Source organism: Schistocerca piceifrons, chromosome 7, assembly GCF_021461385.2.
Source record: "Schistocerca piceifrons isolate TAMUIC-IGC-003096 chromosome 7, iqSchPice1.1, whole genome shotgun sequence".
NCBI lineage: Eukaryota > Metazoa > Arthropoda > Insecta > Orthoptera > Acrididae > Schistocerca > Schistocerca piceifrons.
In genome coordinates, this window is record NC_060144.1 from 5,350,266 (window position 1) to 5,369,338 (window position 19,073).

Consider the following 19,073-nt stretch of genomic DNA (forward strand, 5'->3'; position numbering starts at 1 on the left):
ACTATAGAAAGGGGTTGGTTGTCCCCCAAAAAAAAAAAAAAAATCAAATGACTGACGTCATTTCACTGTCACTAATAAACTGTAGAACGCGGTCAGCTGAGCGTGTGTCATCTGCTAAAATCAACGATAGATCAGGCGATAGCTGTAGACGGGAGCGTAACGGATTGAAATAGGGGCATTCAATTAAAAGGTGTCTGACCGTCCACAGCTGAGAGCAGTGGGGACAGAGTGGGGGAGGATCACCGCTTAAAAGATGTCGATGGCTAAAAACACAGTGCCCTATCCGGAGTCTAGCTAAAATTACCTCCTCCCGACGACGCGTTCGGGAGGAAGAGGTCCAAGCGCAAGGAAGGGCTTTCACTTCCCGCAATTTATTATGGGGAAGTGTTGACCAATGCGCATGCCATAAATGAGCAACTTGGCGACATAAACCGCTCCGTAGATCGGTAAACGGAAGAGACTGAATAGCTGGCCGAGGAAGAGAGACTGCAGCCTTGGCCGCTATATCGGCCGCCTCATTCCCACAGATACCAGCGTGTCCCGGGAGCCAGAGGAACGCCACTGAGACGCCCCCCAGGTGGAGCAAGCGCAGACAGTCCTGAATCCGGTGGACCAGAGGGTGCACAGGGTAAAGAGCTTGGAGACTTAGGAGAGAGCTGAGAGAATCTGAGCAGATTACGTACTGTACCCGCTGATGGCGGCGGATGTAGTGGACAGCCTGGAGAACAGCGTAAAGCTCCGCAGTATAAACCGAACACTGGTCGGGAAGCCGAAAGTGATTTGGGGTGTCGCCAACAATATAGGCACTCCCTACACCTAACGATGTTTTCGAGCCGTCGGTGTAAATAAATGTGGCTTCCGTCATTTGTGCACACAGAGCAGCAAATGCCCGACGGTAAACAAGTGTAGGGGTACCATCCTTGGGAAACTGACATAGGTCTCTGATCAAGTCGATCTGGCGACGGAGCCAAGGCAGTGCTGTACCCCAAGTTGTCAAGAAGGTTTTAGGAAAGCGGAAGGAAAGAGAATGGAGCAGTTGACGGAAGCGGACTCCCGGGGGTAGTAGGGAGGAGGAGCGGCCTGCATACCCGACATCAAAGGAGGTGTCGAAAAAAAGGTCATGGGCTGGATTAGCAGGCATGGAAGACAGATGGCTAGCATAACGACTCAGAAGGACTGCCCGCCGATTGGACAGCGGAGGTTCAGCAGTCTCAGCATAAAGGCTTTCCACAGGGCTGGTGTAAAAAGCTCCAGACACTAAACGTAATGCACGGTGGTGGATAGAGTCGAGACGCCGAAGAATAGACGGCCGAGCAGAGGAGTAGACTATGCTTCCATAATCCAATTTCGAGCGCACTAAGGCGCGATAGAGGCGGAGAAGGACCACTCGGTCCGCTCCCCAGGAGGTACCATTCAGGACACGGAGGGTGTTAAGGGAACGCAGACAGCGAGCCGAAAGATAGGAAACGTGGGAGGACCAGCACAGTTTTCTGTCAAACATAAGACCCAAGAATTTAGCGACGTCGGAAAACGGAAGGTTGACAGGACCTAGATGTAAGGAGGGCGGAAGAAACTCCTTACGTCGCCAAAAATTAACACAAACGGTCTTACTGGGTGAGAAACGGAAGCCGGTTTCGATGCTCCACGAGTGGAGGCGATCGAGACATCCTTGAAGACGTCTTTCAAGCAGGCTGGTCCGTTGAGAGCTGTAGTAGATCACAAAATCGTCCACAAAGAGGGAGCCCGAGACATCAGGAAGGAGACAATCCATAATTGGATTAATGGCGATGGCAAACAGTACAACACTCAGCACGGAGCCCTGGGGTACCCCGTTTTCTTGGGAGAAAGTACGGGAGAGAGTAGTGTTCACCCGCACCCTAAATGTGCGCTCTGCCATAAATTCGCGAAGAAAAAGGGGCAGCCGGCCTCGAAAGCCCCAAGAGAACAGTGTGCGGAGGATGCCTGTCCTCCAACAGGTATCGTATGCTCTCTCCAGATCAAAAAATATTGCTACCATTTGGCGTTTCCGGAGAAAATTGTTCATGATATAAGTGGAGAGAGCAACAAGATGGTCAACGGCAGAACGATGCTTTCGGAATCCGCATTGGGCTGGTGTTAAAAGACTGCGGGATTCCAGCCACCAAGCTAAACGGTAATTCACCATACGCTCCAAAACCTTACAGACACTACTCGTGAGAGAAATGGGGCGATAGCTAGAGGGGAGATGTTTGTCCTTTCCAGGTTTCGGAACGGGAACGACAATAGCTTCCCGCCATCGCCTGGGAAAGGTACTGTCGGTCCAAATTTGATTGTAAAGGCGAAGGAGGTAACGCAGGCTATGGGTTGATAAATGCAACAACATTTGGACATGGATACCATCCGGTCCTGGGGCGGAGGAGCGAGAAGAAGAGAGGGCATGTTGGAGTTCCCGCATGGAGAAAACAGTATTGTAGCTTTCGCGATTTTGAGAGGAGAAAGCAAGATGTCGCACTTCCGCTGCACGTTTCTTTGGGAGAAACGCTGGCGGGTAATTTGAAGAGCTCGAAATCTCAGCAAAGTGCTGACCCAATGAGTTAGAAATTGCGACGGGGTCCACTAAGGTATCATGCGCGACAGTGAGCCCAGAGACCGGGGAGAAACTAGGCGCGCCTGAGAACCGTCGAAGCCTACTCCAAACTTCCGAGGAGGGAGTGAAGGTGTTAAATGAGCTAATAAAGAATTTCCAGCTTGCCTTCTTGCTATCGCGGATGACGCGACGGCATCGCGCACGGAGCTGCTTATATCGGATACAGTTTGCCAAAGTTGGATGGTGACGGAAAATGCGAAGAGCACGTCGCCGCTCACGTATTGCGTCACGGCATGCCTCGTTCCACCAAGGAACTGGGGGGCGCCGGGGCAATGCGGAGGTGCGTGGTATTGAACGTTCCGCAGCTGTGAGAATAACGTCGGTAATATGTGTGACCTCATCGTCGACGCTGGGAAAGCGACGGTCATCGAATGTCGCTAGAGACGAAAAAAGTGTCCAATCGGCTTGGGCAAACTTCAAGCGTCGCGAGCGCATATATGGCAGTTGAGGCTGCAGTCTAAGGACACATGGAAAGTGGTCACTCGAGTGTGTATCATCAAGGGCGAACCATTCGAAGCGCCGAGCTAGCGGAACAGTACCGACCGCTAGGTCCAAATGAGATAAATTTGTCGTGGAGGCAGACAAAAATGTGGGGACCCCAGTGTTGAGGTAGACTAGATCCGCTTGGTGGAAGACGTCTAGCAATAGTGAGCCACGTGGACAAGGATGTGGAGATCCCCAAAGCGGGTGGTGGGCATTGAAGTCCCCAACCAGCAAATAGGTGGGTGGAAGCTGACCAAGAAGATGAAGGAGATCAGCTCGTGCCATTGGTGTGGACGATGGAATGTATACCGTACAAAGGGAGAACGTGTATCCAGAAAGGGAAAGACGGACGGCGACAGCTTGGAAGGTACTGTTTAAGGGGATTGGGTGATAATGGAGAGTATCGTGGAGCAGAATCATGAGTCCTCCATGGGCTGGAGTGCCTTCAACAGAGGGGAGGTCATATCGGACGGACTGAAAATGAGGGAGAACAAAGCGGTCATGGGGACGCAGCTTTGTTTCCTGAAGACAGAAGATGACCGGCGAGTAGGATCGTAAGAGGATCGACAATTCATCCCGATTGGCTCGAATGCCGCGGATATTCCAGTGGATAATGGACATAGGGTGAACAGAAAATGGAGGAACGTGACCAAGGGTGCTGTCAACTCAACGACTGCTCAGAGCTTGCGACCGACAGCATGGAATGGCATTCAGTCGAAGGCAGAAGATCCTGATCCATAGGTTGGTCAGGAGCAGCTCCAGCCACCAACGATCGGCCAGTTGACCGGCCACCAGCAGTGCGCCTCGGCGACACAGAAGACGGCCGAGGGCGATTTCCGCCAGGTGGTGCTGTAGATGGGACACGCCTTGGCGGAGAAGGAGAGGAACTGTGTTTCTTCGTAGCCTTCTTGGAAGTATGATGTTTAGATGAAGGAGGAACCGATGGTTGTGAAGTTGCGGTACGTAAAAACTCTTCACGAGAATGCTCTTTTTTTGAAGACTTGGCGTCTGACTTTTGGGCTCGAGATTTAGCAGAACCCGACAAAGGGTGAGCCATTGAGTGGGCAGGCGAAAGTGGTGAGGTTGAACGGGCGATCTTTGCGCTGGCCGATCTGACGACCGTGGTACTAAAGGTGAGGTCGCAAGTCTGCGTGGCCGCCTCCTTTGTTGGCCGAGGAGAAGCAAGGACAGTGCTGTATTTTCCTTTCTGAGGCACAGTGGGCTGTCGACTGGCGAGTAACTTTCGAGCAGCAAAGGTCAACACCTTTTCCTTCACTCTTATTTCCTGGATGAGTTTTTCGTCCTTAAAAACGGGGCAATCTCGAGAGGAAGCAGCGTGGTCACCCATACAGTTGATGCAGCGAGAGGATGGAGGTGGACAAGCACCCTCATGGGCATCCTTGCCACACGTAACACATTTGGCCGGATTGGAACAGGACTGGCTGGTGTGATTGAACCGCTGACATCGATAGCAACGCGTAGGGTTTGGGACATAAGGGCGAACGGAAATTATCTCATAGCCTGCTTTGATTTTTGATGGGAGTTGAACTTTGTCAAATGTCAAGAAGACAGTGCGGGTTGGAATGATGTTCGAGTCAACCCTTTTCATAACCCGATGAACAGCTGTGACGCCCTGGTCAGACAAGTAGTGCTGAATTTCTTCGTCAGACAATCCATCGAGGGAGCGTGTATAAATGACTCCACGCGAGGAATTTAAGGTACGGTGCGGTTCCACCCGGACAGGGAAGGTGTGGAGCAGAGAAGTACGCAGCAATTTTTGAGCCTGGAGGGCACTGTGTGTTTCCAACAACAGGGTGCCATTCCGTAATCTGGAACAAGACTTTACAGGACCCGCAATTGCATTGACACCTTTCTGAATAATGAAAGGGTTGACCGTGGAAAAGTCGTGACCTTCGTCAGACCGAGAAACAACAAGGAACTGTGGCAACGATGGAAGAACCGTCTGTGGCTGAGACTCAGTGAACTTACGTTTATGAGCAGACATAGTGGAAGGTGAGGAAACCATTGCGGAAGAATCCCCCATGATTACCGGCGTCTCCGATGGCGCGCTCCTTCCTTGTGGGGGCCCTCACCAAGGGCACACCCGCCTTAGGTGATTGTTAACACCTCAGGTCACACCTCCCGACAAACGGACAGAGGGACCAATCGGCACTTTCGGAAGGTATCAGCTCGGGTAATCACCCCTCCCTGGGCCTGGCCGTTACCAGGGGGTACGCACGTGTCCTACCTGTCTACCCGGGGCGGGGAATTACGCGTTACCCCGTCACCGGCTACGCATGGAAGTGCGTGGGTCGGCCTTCAGACACGCACAGGGAGGAAGAAAGAGACAGGGAAAGGAAAGAAGAGAGGTCTCAAACGCCGCAGCGGAGAAAAGGGTAAAGAGGAGAGGTAAGGAAAAGAGAAGGACGAAGAAAGATGAAGACATACAAGCAAGGAAGGCGAAGAGTGCGGTACATTTACAAGCGTCCGTCTCCGGACGTAGGCACAAACCATACTCCCATGGGGGGAGAAAGGGAAGGAAAGATCCAGAGGTGAGGGGGGGAGGGGGGGGGGGGCGAAGATGGGGGATGGGGAAGGATACGGAAAGGGGGGGTATGCAGCCCGGAAAAGAAAGAAGGCCACATTAGCTCGGGGTCCCGTGCTCGCTACGCACGTGTCCACAAAAGAGTTGTGGACCCCCTGGGGGGACAAAGTTAGGTTGAGTACTATCTTGAGGAATTAAATAATTTATATGGACAAGCTAACAGAACACAGTGAGAGTGACAGCAGTATTAGATAACTGATTCAGCCAAGAAGGAAAGTTACTTCATAAAAAATCTGATACCAGTTTGACAGGAATTAGCGTAACTGTTATTAAAGATTTATAATCTGCCCAAAGCAGCATTCAATTTCACTTTTTTCTCAATCTAACAACCCATCATTAATTACTAATCCAGCTAAGAATGAGCATGTGATGTACATAGATATTAGGCATTAGTTGTAAGGAGAAGACCAGAGCACTGCAGTTAACAGAAGTTAATAACTACCTTCACACCACTTAATATTTAAGGCAATGATTGACAGTAAGAACAATGTTGTAGCTAATGACAGAAGTGGGGGTAGCATCAGTATCAGACAAGTAGATCATTATCAAATAAAGTAAAATCATCACTTTACTGATTCTGTAAATACCAGAACAACTCTTCAGAGACTTTATCAGCATTTTATTTTTTTATTAATTTGATAGCAAACAAGGCATACCCATTGACATAGCATATAACAATCAGAGTTACTTACCTGAGCCTGTTTATTAGGCTCAAGCCTCAGCAAACATCCAACTTGCTGCGTCCGCGTATGGACGATACCCGCACACACAAAGTTATCAGGATTGGGGTCTATTCCATCGAGTAATTGCATTCCAAAACCCGCCAACTTTGTCCGAACAGCTGTCAGATCCATTGGTGCAGAGGCTTTAAAAATTTTTTGGGACCTCTGTTGGTTACTGCAAAACAAGTTGTTAAATTGAAAGTCAAATGTGATTTGTCAATATTTACACAAAAATAAATACCCTACAATTTTCCAACTCTGAAGCTACAGGCACTCACAAGATTGATGCCTTTCATATACCACTGACACTCTAAACAACTTTTATATTAATTCTTCACCATTAAGGCAGATTTGAGGGTTTTGTGGAAAATCATACTAGAGTCTAATCAAGAATGCCAACTATCATGAAAACTGAATTAAAACTGATTTTAATAGTGGTCTGATGACCTGTTGATAGCAGTTACAATGGTCTCCAGGTTTTCAATGTTCCTTAATAAGTATTCTACCAATTTCATAGAGAATGCAGGATTTTACTGACTAGTTGCAACAAAAAAGAACATTTGTGAATGAGATGAATATTATCTATTTACACTGTAGCCTGTTACATTTAAACATATACTGTATTAATTATTATGCAATTTATTAATATCAGCAGTAATTTTTTTGCTTTACACTGGCAACTAATGATACAATCTGCAATATTACATCCCGCACAATAAAATGTCGCAACACCGTAACTATTCCTACTGTTGATAAAACTGCACCTAGTTCCAAATTCCACTATCTCCACCACTATACCTTGTTTCCCTCTTATCCACCACTAAAAAACACCATAATAATTCAAACATATTTCAACAGTAAGTAATAACAGCAGTTCTTTTGTGCCACAGTCCACAATGTACTCTTTTTTGTTATTCCCCAATGTGTAGGAACACCCTGCTGGTCACTGGCCACTGTGGAGGGCATTGTGGGCTCTGCATCTGCTTCTTCCAAGGACTGTCGTCTTCCTGGTTGCAGGGGACAACTACTCTGTTCCAACGGAGCGTCACTGCTGCTGGCAGTCAGCCAGCAACATGCCAGCCCATGCCACCATACTTCCAGTTCCATGGGTAGTGAAATGGAACATGGCCGCTCTCCTATTCTGATGTTGACAAAATTGCTGTGCATGAGCTGTTTGCTCATCAGCTGTATCTGTCAGAAACCTCATTTCTTCATCTTCTATCACAACCTCCCATAGTAGGGATTGACTGATGAGGTAACACGCTACCCAATCCTTTCTTGAAATATTGTCCAGAATCTGCCATTCTGCCTCGCAACACAGTATCTTCTTGCATCAAGTCTTCTGTGCTGATTCAGTTGCTGTCGATCAGTTGAAACATCAGCATATAGCTAATGTCCTCCCTATAGTACACCCCGGCATGCCTCCTTCACTGCAGGCACATCTGAAAGTTTGTCTTTGAACAATTCAATGTCGGTAGGTGGTATAACAACCGTGACCTCTCAAGCAGTGCCAAGCCTCCCGAGGGGTTCAGGTTTCTACATATGGAAGAAAATTATAGGTGCACCTCATCATTTGGGCATCATCCTATCATTTCTGCGACATGTGGAGGATCTGGTTGTGAATTTGATATTTGCTTGCGATTCATATTCTTATTAAATCCAGCACTTGCGGCTTTGTTCTTTCTTCAGCCAATACACTACTGCTTTTTTTATATCTGAAGATCGAGTAGACATATTCCACATCTTACCAGCAATGACTCGACTGACACAGACCAACAGTATTTAACCGAAGAAGTATTCTGCATAGCACTCTGTTAACTACCCACACTGGTGTAGTGAGCAGAAGTCTGTGCACCCAAGCACTTGCACAGTACCCCTTGTTCGCAATTAGGATGGCATTATGATACGTTCTTACCATCTGCACTGGCAGTTTATAATCTTAACTGGCTGTACTAATAATACTGTACACCGAATTCCCACCTTTGTCTCTCATTTCTTCAATATGTGCACTATAATTTTGTTGCTCACCCAAAAAAGATACCTAGGTATCTGGTGACAGATTTTCTATTCACGGACCTATTGCTTAATTTCACGATTGGGTCTCTTGAAATGGTCACATTTAACAGCATTTATTTTGCCTTTACAGGTGCAACAGATAATATAACTCCTTGTTATTGCATCTGTATCGCAAGTTGCTTCTCGAGTTGCCCTTTACAATGATCATCAGGTCATCAGCATATGCCACTAGTCCTTACTACCACTTCGTTATCATATTGGAATTATATTGGAACAAATAAGGCCTCGTTATCACTCAGCTTTCTCAATGTCAAGCTGTGTGCCAGATCCCAGTAGACTGCCACTGTAAGATCCCTGAGGGCAACCTTATGAAATTTCTTTTGCAAAGATATGCCATGATAGAATTGCTTCTCTGTTTTGACACTAGACCCTAAAAACAGTTTTAGAACACTTGTGAGTAGTCCAGGTATATCAGGTGATCGGGAAAGTGCTGGCCACCATAACAGCTACAACATATTTATGCAGAGTTTTTTTTCCTTCAGTCTTATCAGCTCATTACGGCATCTGTTGACTTCCCACTTCTGAATCCAAATTGTTGGCATTCATTCCATGAAGAAATCTTTTCTCCTGTAGGCTACCACATAGCAGCTTCTCCAGCACTGTTCCCACAATAACGAAAAGTCGTATTTGTCTGTAAAACTTTGGAGCTAGAGGTTCCTTCACACTTTTTCAAGATAGTTACATTTAGCTTCTTCCATGCATCTGCCCCTCTTACTCATTCAAGTAAACTTAATTGAGAACTTTCTCTAAATCCACACAATCTCTCTTCAATCTATTTTCTAACATAAATCTTAAGATCAGCATTGCCTCAACTGTTCCCACATTTCTTCCAAACCCAAACTGATTTACCCTCAGGTTGGCTTCCACTACTGTTAGGCCGCTAAAGAATGTCCCTAACATTTCATGTGGAGGGTGCAAAAGTGCCAATCCAAGATCTGGAATTTGTGAAGTTTGCCATGTGATGGTGCCATGTTGCCATCCCTACAATTCAAGACCAGATGTGGTGTTACACTTTCTCAGTGAAGCTTCTGTCAGTCATCGATTCAGTTCACGTTATTGGCGTGGTATAAAGTGCCATACTGTTGATATAAAACATATGTGATGTGGCCTCTTCCTGAAGCCACAAGAATGTGAGCAGGGGTACGTTTTTGACGTAAGTACAGGGTGACACAGAATAATGGGAATGTTTGAAATGAGAAGTGGCAGCCATGGGCAGGTGGGAGCACTGCGGGTTCATGACAGTTAAAGAGTAAACAGTCAGCCACTTCAGTAATCCTGGATCAGTGGAATGGACAACAGCGTGCGTTAGTCATAAAAATGTTTTGTAAGAACAATGACAGTTTGATAGTGGTGCAGACAGCGTTTCGACGTTTATAATTTAGGACATCATGATGCCATTCCGTTGAAACACACGATAAAATGTTGGATTAATAACTCTGAAGAGACTGGATCTACCCTCAAGAAGAAACCAACAGGGCAACCAAGAAGTGTGCGTTCTCCACCCAACTATGATGTTGTACAAGAGTCTGTCTTACACAGCCCACGGCGTTCAATTCATAAGCAAGCAACAGGGGTTGGAATGTCCCCGGTAAGGTGTCTACAGAATTCTTCATCCTGATTTAAAACTACAGATAGTGCAACAATTTAAGGACAATGATTACTCATTATGATTAGGATTCTGTCAACAAATGATAACAAAAAAACAATGACAATGAATTTGTAAACAAGTTGTGGATGTCAGATGATGCTCATTTTCATCTCATAGGTTATGTGAATAAACAGAACTACCATTACTGGGCAAACACAAATCCTAATAACATTCATGAATGCCCTTTACATGCTAGTAAAGGGCAAGTATGGTGTGGTACTTCATCACGTGGGATTATTCGACCATATTTTTCACAAATGAACAGGGAAACACAGTAACTGTCAATACCGATCGCTACGTGGAGACGTTATGAACTTTCATTACTCCTGCATTGGACAACTTTCCAAACATTCGAGAAGCCTAGCTTCAACAGGACAGAGCGACATCACACACAGCATGGCAATCAATGACATACATGCGAGAATTGTTTGGCAACGTGTGATCGCACGATTCGGTAACATGCCCTGGCCCCTTAGATCGCCAGATTAATCTGTTTGTAATTTTTTCTTGTGGGGCTACCTGAAGAGTAAAATCTCCGTGACACAACCAAAAACCCTTGATGAGTTAAAACAGAGAATTCAGGATGCAATTCACAGTATCCCAGCTCAGATGTTGCAGTGGTCAATGAGGAATCTCAACAGCAGATTTCACCAATGTATTCACACAGGAGGACACCATCTACAGGATGTAATTTTTTAAAAATTATAAATGCCATCAATATTTCGTAAATAGTAAAGTTGTAAGGTTTCAATTACTACTATGAATACAATTTATTTCCTTCATCATGTGGAAATGTTCCTGTTTTTCTGTATCACCCTGTACTTAAGTTCAAAGCTAACAAAATTGTTTGATAGGATGAAACTTGGGTAAATGCTTGTCATTCTAGACTGATCTTGTGGACTGATGACACTGCACAAGGAGCAATGAAAGCTCTCTCTTAGAAGGCAGTTGGCTCATTCTTTTACATGCTGAAACAATCAGTGGGTCATTTCCAAATGCTTTGTTACTTTTTTACATCGAAGAAACAATGGCAACAAAATTTAAAGAATAGTTTGTACACACTTTGCTTCCAAACATGGAAAAGAACTCTACTATAATCTTCCATAATGCACCATATTCCTCTGTCCTTCCACGCTAATGTTTTACATGCAGCAGCAGGAACAGTGATGAAGTGGAGTGAGTAGAGAAGAACAGAAAATTCATTTAATTGTAAAATGAAAGAGGCAGAACTGCTGCAAATTGAGAAACTGCAGGTATCACACATCATTTGCAACACTGACAAAACTGCAGAAGGAAATGGTCAGAGTACTCTGCCTTCCACCATATCATTGCCTTTTAAAGTAAGTATAACCTGTGTGGGCTCATGTGAAAACATGTTGCAGACATAAGTAAGAGTTTTAATTTAGAAGATGTTGCAACTTTAGTGTGCAAAACGTTGGGCAGTATTACTCTCACAAAGTGAACAATACTGTCAAATACACCTGTGTGTGCATGTGTGCGTTTTTCTTTAGTTCTTATGGGCACTCAACGGTGAGGTTATCAGTACCCTTACACTCATTAAAACAAACGAATGTGGAGGTAATCTCTAAAATTGTTGCACACTCGTGCACATGAAATGTCCACACAGTCTCTCTCTCTCATATGCATTAAAACAACTTTCAAAGAGGAAGAATAACTACACATGAAATTACAACCTAAGTAAAATAAAAAAGGAGCTAAAACAAACTTAGAAGAAAATTTCAGTGGAAAAAAAACTGGTATGAGCCAGTCACCCCATGAACAGATTAACCATTTCCCCAAAGTCTTGGGAAAAATGTTGGACAAATCACAAAACTTTAAAATTTGAACCATATTCATCTGAACGTAACTTAAAATAGAGGGCAGATCCGGCGGCAAATCTGTCACGGCCTGCTGGTCAGAAAATAAAACACAGCACAATGAAAGATGATGCACAGTGATCAGTATGCCACAAGCACAACAAAATGAAGGGTCCTCTTGCTAGAGAAAGAAGCTGTGGCATATGTAAAGAGAAGGAAGGGAAGGAGGACCTCATCCCGTCGATGTGGCTAAAGGACACACGTCACAGCTGTGTTGTGGGCTTTACTAGACGAATCTTATTGCATGTCACTTCCAGCCACTCGTCTTCTCATTGACGCACGACTCTGCACTACAACAGCAATGTGATAGCATGCAGGGGGATGGCATACTGAAGTAACTGGGCATCACAACACACCATCTTGGTTGCTAGATTGTTTTAGTTGGAGGAGTACACCCTGGACATTCTGGATTACTTTATCTGCTGGGTACATACATTGTGGAGAGTAAAGGGCACTCTGACAATCTAAACACAAGAGAAATTTAACACTGGAAGTACATCTCATATGCTCCAGTGCCTGCAAGATTGCATATAATTTTGCATCAAAGACAGTAAGTTCTTGAGCAGTCAGACCTCGAGGACACAACACGCGGATACAGCAGTGCAACCAAAGGAGGAGTCCTGTTTAGACCCATGTACAGACAGCTAAACGGCATGTGCTTATATATAAAGCCAGAAAATATCACATTAAAAACAGAAGTAGGAAGGCAATCTCTCCTTTACTGCACCAAATCTAAAATTACTCTGAGTCACTGCAGTAATCAGAGTGGCAGATGGTTAAAACCTTAGATTTGCTGTCGTACTTGCTCCGCACTGAGTGACTCCAGCACATACTACACATGGATCCTAAATGGTATTGTGGCTTGTGGATGGTTGGAGAAAAGGCATTCCAGAGGTGGATGAGCAACAATACGGTATAGAGATGAAGCAGGAGCTGCGAGGAACTTGTGTGCCTGAGGCACCGTGAGGAGCTGCTGCCAGATGGTGAGTGGCTGTTCCACAGCCTCAGCACAGAGACTGCTCCTACGTGCACCTGTGGCCAACTGAATCCCCTCACGGTGGACAGTGTCAATGATCTTCAAACAAGGTGGCCTTGCCAACCTATACACTGTGAACCCATAGTCCAGCTGGGAATGCACGAAAGCCCTATAAAAATGGAACAGACCTGTCCTGTCCACTCTTCGACATATGTGGCTAACGCACTTTATGAAGTTCAGTGCTGTGAGGGTTCTTGCTTTCAGGTCTCTCAGGTGTGGCAACCACAACAATTTGGAGTCAAGAACGAGGCCCATACATCTCACCGAGCCTCTAAACCCATACAGAAGTCAGGTAAATTAAATATACGACACACTATTAAAATGACGACAACACACACATGCACGCACACGCACATGCACACACTTTGAGAACAGCAAAACCATCCACAAATAAGGAGCACTGTACAAGACTCCTTACCATATGTGTGTGATACTGTTTGTGGCTACGGTGAAAAGGTTAACACTTTAAATGCTGCCCTGAGGAAAACCATTCTCCAACTCCAAATGATCTGATGGCATGTCACCAACTTGGGTTCTAGAAAACCACTGAGACAGTGAAGACAATAGGAAGATGGGGAGGTGGCCACGAAAGCCCCACTGAAGTTGTGCGAGATGCGAGAATACAGTGCCTTCAAGTAGTACTGTACACCTTACTGGTATCTAAGAATCTGCCAATACAGTGATGATGATGATGATGATGATGATGATGTAGGAAAGCCTGCTGGATGGTCCCCTCTAGCAGGGTCAGCTTGTCAACAGTGGACTAAAATTTCTGGAATCCACACAGAGTGGCTAAGGAGGTGCCTGCTCTCTAACACCCACACCAGACGATGGTTAACCATTTGCTCCAGGGTCTTTCCCCCACAACTCATTAAGACTCTACTCCTATAACTACTGTGAGACGTGTGGGCTTTTCCTGGTTTAAGGAGAGGTGTCAAAGCTCTATGAGCTGGGGAAGTTGCCTGCCTGCTACTAAGATTAAAATATTCGAGGAGGATTTCCTTTGACACAGGTGGAAAATGTTGAAGCATGTAATACCGCATTTGGTCACGACTGTGTGCAGTGTCACAAGTCTCACACAGTCCCGATTCCAGTTCTCACATGGAGAAAGGTGAGTTGCAGGACTTAGAACTGTTGGGTCTAAAGTTCAGCTTGCCCCTCTCGACAGTCTTGTGGAGACGACAAAATGCCGGATCCTGGCTAGCACTGGCATTAGCCTTTGAAAACTGCTTGGCCGGTGTCTGAGCGATGGGTGTTTTGAGACATCCCTGTTTCAGCACTGCTGCTATTGGTGACCTTCTGTGTGTACCAGAAATCCTTTGGATGGCTTCCCATACATTACTAGAACAAGAGTACAGGAACACTTGCCACAATCATCTCATGCTCTCCTTAGTGACATGTAGAGCCTCGGCCCTCGCTACTCTAAAGGCTCCGAGATTGTCCGCTGCTGGCAGGCATTTAAACTGTTGAAGAGCCACATGCCTGTTCCAGATTTCTGAATGGCACTTATCTGTCCGCCAACTTACAGATCACCTCTTAAGATGACCTTAGGACTTTGGGGTGGCTAGGTCAGTGGCACGATACAGCACTCTTGTTGTGTGTTCCACCCATTCCTAAACGCTGTTGTGGAGTTTAAGCACAGCCAGCTGGATGAACAGAGCCCACTTAGCCTCACTGATCATCCATTTTGGTGGCCTCTGTTCAGTAGGTGGATCCGCAGTGGGATGTATTCACTGGAATGAAGGTCATCAGTTTCTTCCCACTGTGCTGAGTCTGCAAGACTGGAGAGCAGAAAGATGTCAATGGCTGAGGATGATCCAGTAGCTGCAAAGTAATCAGGAGGATTGTCCTGTTGAGGATGCACAGTTCTTGAGATGTCATGAGGTTTTCCACAACACAACACAACACCTGGCGTAAGAATAGTTTGAGCCCCACAATACGTTATGGACACTGAAATTACACAGTGGGAGAAACAGATGGGGGAGTTGTTCAATAAGGCCTAAGAGAGCCTCAGGATCTATTGCACGCTTCAGAGGTAAATACATTGAGCAGATAGTGATGATCTGAGTCACATGAACTGCAACGACTACTGTTTGTAGGACAGTAACCGAGGAGAGAGCACGGGAGTGTGTGTTACCGACAAACACAGCAATGCCTCTCTTGGCTCTGTTCCCACTATCAACTCTTGTTGGAGGACATTGCCCATTAGTACAGGGGCATCAGCAGCTTTGAAATGTGTTTACTGTAAATGCAAGCAAGGGGGCCTGTGCAGGTGCCAAGAATTTCAGTTTCTCCACATGATATCTGAATCCAGTCATGTTCCACTGCAGTATGGGAGTCATCTATCACAGGGGTTTCCACTGGGATGGGAAGCTCACAATGGGTTGGGTAGAGTTTCAGCTATAGGGCAAGATGGTTGCCCCAGGCTGACTTTGCAGTCCATGCTCTGAAGCAGGAGGAGCAGAGTCATCAAGGAAAATGACACTGACAATGTCTGATGATTTACTGTATTTTGTCTGTGGTGGAAGCTTCCCATTTACTTTTTTAGACTGAAGGGCTTTGGAGGAGCTACCACAGCAGCAATGGAGGTTCTGGTAGGTACACAGTGGTGGAAACTGTCACTTCATCCGACATTCACAGAAGGGCTATGGGCTCTGAAATAACTGCAGCACGACGTGGGCACTGACAGAAACAGGTATTAGTGGTGACACTAGCAATCTACATTTGTGTAGAAGCAATGGCTGTTTAAATAGGCTTTCTATGGGCTGAAGCAAATGATGTGTATAAGGGAGACTGTATGGCCTTACAAATCATCTTGGTCTCTCCATATGGGATGCATTTTGATGTCAATTTCCTGCATCTTCTGTTCTTCAAGGAAGATGCTAAAATCCCAACTCCAAACAGAGTGATCCCCCAGAGGAATTTGCACATTTTAGATGAGAGGAGCAGCCAACATTGTTGTGGGTGGCTTTGCCCAATTGCCACAAGTGGCTTCACCTTTACACCTTAAGGTGGTGTGCCCAAAGCACTGGCATTTAAAACAGCACAGTTGTTGAGGACATATCATCATACACGTAGACGAAGGAAATCTGCCTTGATATGCTCTTAGAGTTTCGTCCTATTAGAGGTAAGTATGAAGGAGTCAGCTTTTGTGAGATCCCCATCCACCATTGTCATTTTGCACATCAACAATACCTCCCTGATCCCACTCTTCCTTCAATTCCTCCCAGGGAATGTTGACAAGATTGACAGGTCACAACATCTTTGCTATAGTTCAGGGTGTTGTGGAGCTCTGATTCTGTGGCATATTCCCCCACGGCACATAGTTTTCTAGAGGTTGGTGGCTTGTTGGAAATTAACAGTTTGAACCAACAGTGTTCTGTTATGCAATTGTTCGATAGATTTCAGAGTATCTGCAATGCCCTCTAAACCTTTCTGAATATAAATGGAGGAAAAAACCTCAAAGCTACCTTCTTTTCACTTCACAAAACTCATTCTGACCAGCAGCATGTGACCAGAATACAGCAGACATTCTAGTCATTAGTTCGAATAGCCAAAAATACACTACGTCCAAAAATCAGTTGAATGAATGCATACATGTTCATAATTTCATGTGCCATGAAATCGCCCTTCGAAACCATCCTACAAGATGTAAGATTAGCCTTTTCTTGGGAAAGGGTCAATTGTCACCCTGTTCACAAACCATCGTTCGCCTAGCAGAACCCTGGTTTAGGACCATTAACACAAACCTCTTATACGCATTAGACCAACCCACAATATTAACACTTTGTAGCTATGAACATAATTTCCAGTCACAAACATACGGGTTATGACGCCACTTGTAACCTTTCACGCCAGTATGGCTTACTCAGTCAGTATCCGCACCCATTTACCTATGTTTTTTCTACCTGAAAGTTCATTCGCGGTTCCTTTGTCAACTGAATCATCTGTTTTATCTAATATATCAAATGATCACTTTTTAACATCAATTGATGACCTTTTGAAACACGAGAGAGGACAAATTTCTTACGTTCTCCTGTTAGGAGATTTAAGTGAATGGCAGACAGCCACTAATCTACATACAACTATTGTACCCAGTGTCACAGTAACCCCGGTCACTGCTATTTTTATTACTGTACTGATATGGATATTGTATAAAAAGTGATCTTGCAAACGGTTACGACTGTCCCCTCCAATAGTTCCAGAACCCCAACCTCATGGCGAATATCCCCGATGATTCGATGGAAGAGCCTATCAATACATGTGCCCTCCTTTAGTTTTAACAGTTCAACTGTGTTATTAACTAATGTGAAAACTGGTGCAGCATAGTGAAGTGCTCCCCGAGTGTTAATACCCTTTTAAATGGGTGCGAAACCTGTGAACCTCCCTCATACTCCACTGCGCTGAGTTCCAGTGGATGTGCCTGGCCACTGCCACACCACCTTCTAGCTGGCAGCTTGTGCACTGCCCGCTGAGGACAATGCAACACAGCACGTTGCGCCACTCAGCTTTGCGTGTAACTTCAGTGATGATACGTATATGCTTTTAAATTCATTTAAGAAACAAAGATGTTTGGCGTGTACTCCTGATTCAAACTATTACCTTCCAATGTGTTTTATTCACACTTGTTAACTGACAATCTTGTTTTGATGTTTTATAATATTTATTCCTTGTTCTTGTGTAAACATAAAATTGTTGAAGTGTGTAAGACCCTTTGTGACCCCTAAGAGGTCTTCAAAGTCTCTATGCCCATCCGTAGTTTAAGGCCCCTGCAGTCTTCCGTCAGAAACTTTAACAACCAAATAATGTCTATTTCGTCTTTGCAAACTAAAATTGTCAACATTTAAATAACAAACATGCTGAGCGAAATCACATACGTTTTCTGCTCCCACAGAAGGGGGAGGAGTGTAATGTTGAGCCTGATAGTAGGGGATTCTACCTTTATTTTACTTCAAAAGGTTTATTTCATTTTCTTGTTACGGTCAAGCATTAGCCGGTAGCTTCAGCTGCCAGTAATTTTCTCGTTCCACGGTCTGGCAACAGTAAGTCAGCACCGAGGTGGGCAATCTCGATCACATGCCTTTCTCACGTACTGATGAGGTAACGCCGATTAGGCGAAGCTGACCAGGCATGCTTCAGAACTTTCCATGCCACCCCCGCCTTTTTCTTGGCTCCTGGCCAATCGGGGCAGAGGAGATCGCGTGGCCGTGCTGGAGCTGCCCTGCTGCCCGTCGGCCAAAAACACTCTCTCTCTGCCGTGCGCCCGGGGCTGTGATCATCATCTTCTCTTCCCGGTGCTGCGGTGCTGAGGACTTTGTTTCTGTAGCTGCCACGCCATTTGGACTTATACAAATGGCAGCCACCACTTTTCTTTAACTTCGCCTAAGTTTGCTGCGAACTATGTTTCGCCTACCATACATTTTGGGCTCACCCTCACTTCCCTAGCACTGACTCGTGTTGCCCATTTGAATTAACATCTGTTGGTTTTTCTGCCAATACATGGTCACAACTCAGGAAATGGTGTCAGAACAATTTCTTTCAACACATTTGCCCACTGCCTTAGCCACTCCTAAGAGAGGTGTTTCTGCACAAACTGGTGTCAGAATCAGGATTCGTTCCCATAGTGACTTTGTTGCTAATTTAAATTCTTCTGGCAAGGGTATCTTGCCAGTAGCCACAGGCCATAACATCATTAGCACTTTTCTATGGACAATGAGCAGGAGCTTTCACTTCATTACGGTTTTAGTGCTGACCATTTCGCGCGTATAGAATGCGCCAGCTGCCCACCAAATTCGCACCGCATGGGACGTGGCTGTGTCAGTAGAAACACACAGGGTGCGTGCTGCGGTGCTGCAGCTGTTCAAGTTCGAGAAAACCAGCGACGCGAGACGAACGTAGTCACGGTATCTGCCGCCCCGCGAGGGTCATGCAGCCGAGTGCCGGGCGAGCCACCGTCGTCAGCTGCCGACACGTGTGCCACCACCCGAGGGCCCAGTAGCA

The 19,073-nt window shown here is 45.7% G+C and overlaps 1 protein-coding gene across 1 annotated transcript in view; it reads right to left on the reverse strand.

Moving 5' to 3' along the window:
- The window catches only part of LOC124804678 (AP-2 complex subunit alpha), a 329,898-nt gene that overhangs the window by 20,789 nt on the left and 290,036 nt on the right, over positions 1-19,073 (reverse strand). Inside the window, exon 18 of the mRNA XM_047264924.1 lies at positions 6,407-6,611. Within this exon, the coding sequence (XP_047120880.1) occupies positions 6,407-6,611 (205 nt within the window). The remainder of the gene's footprint in view (positions 1-6,406; positions 6,612-19,073) is intronic.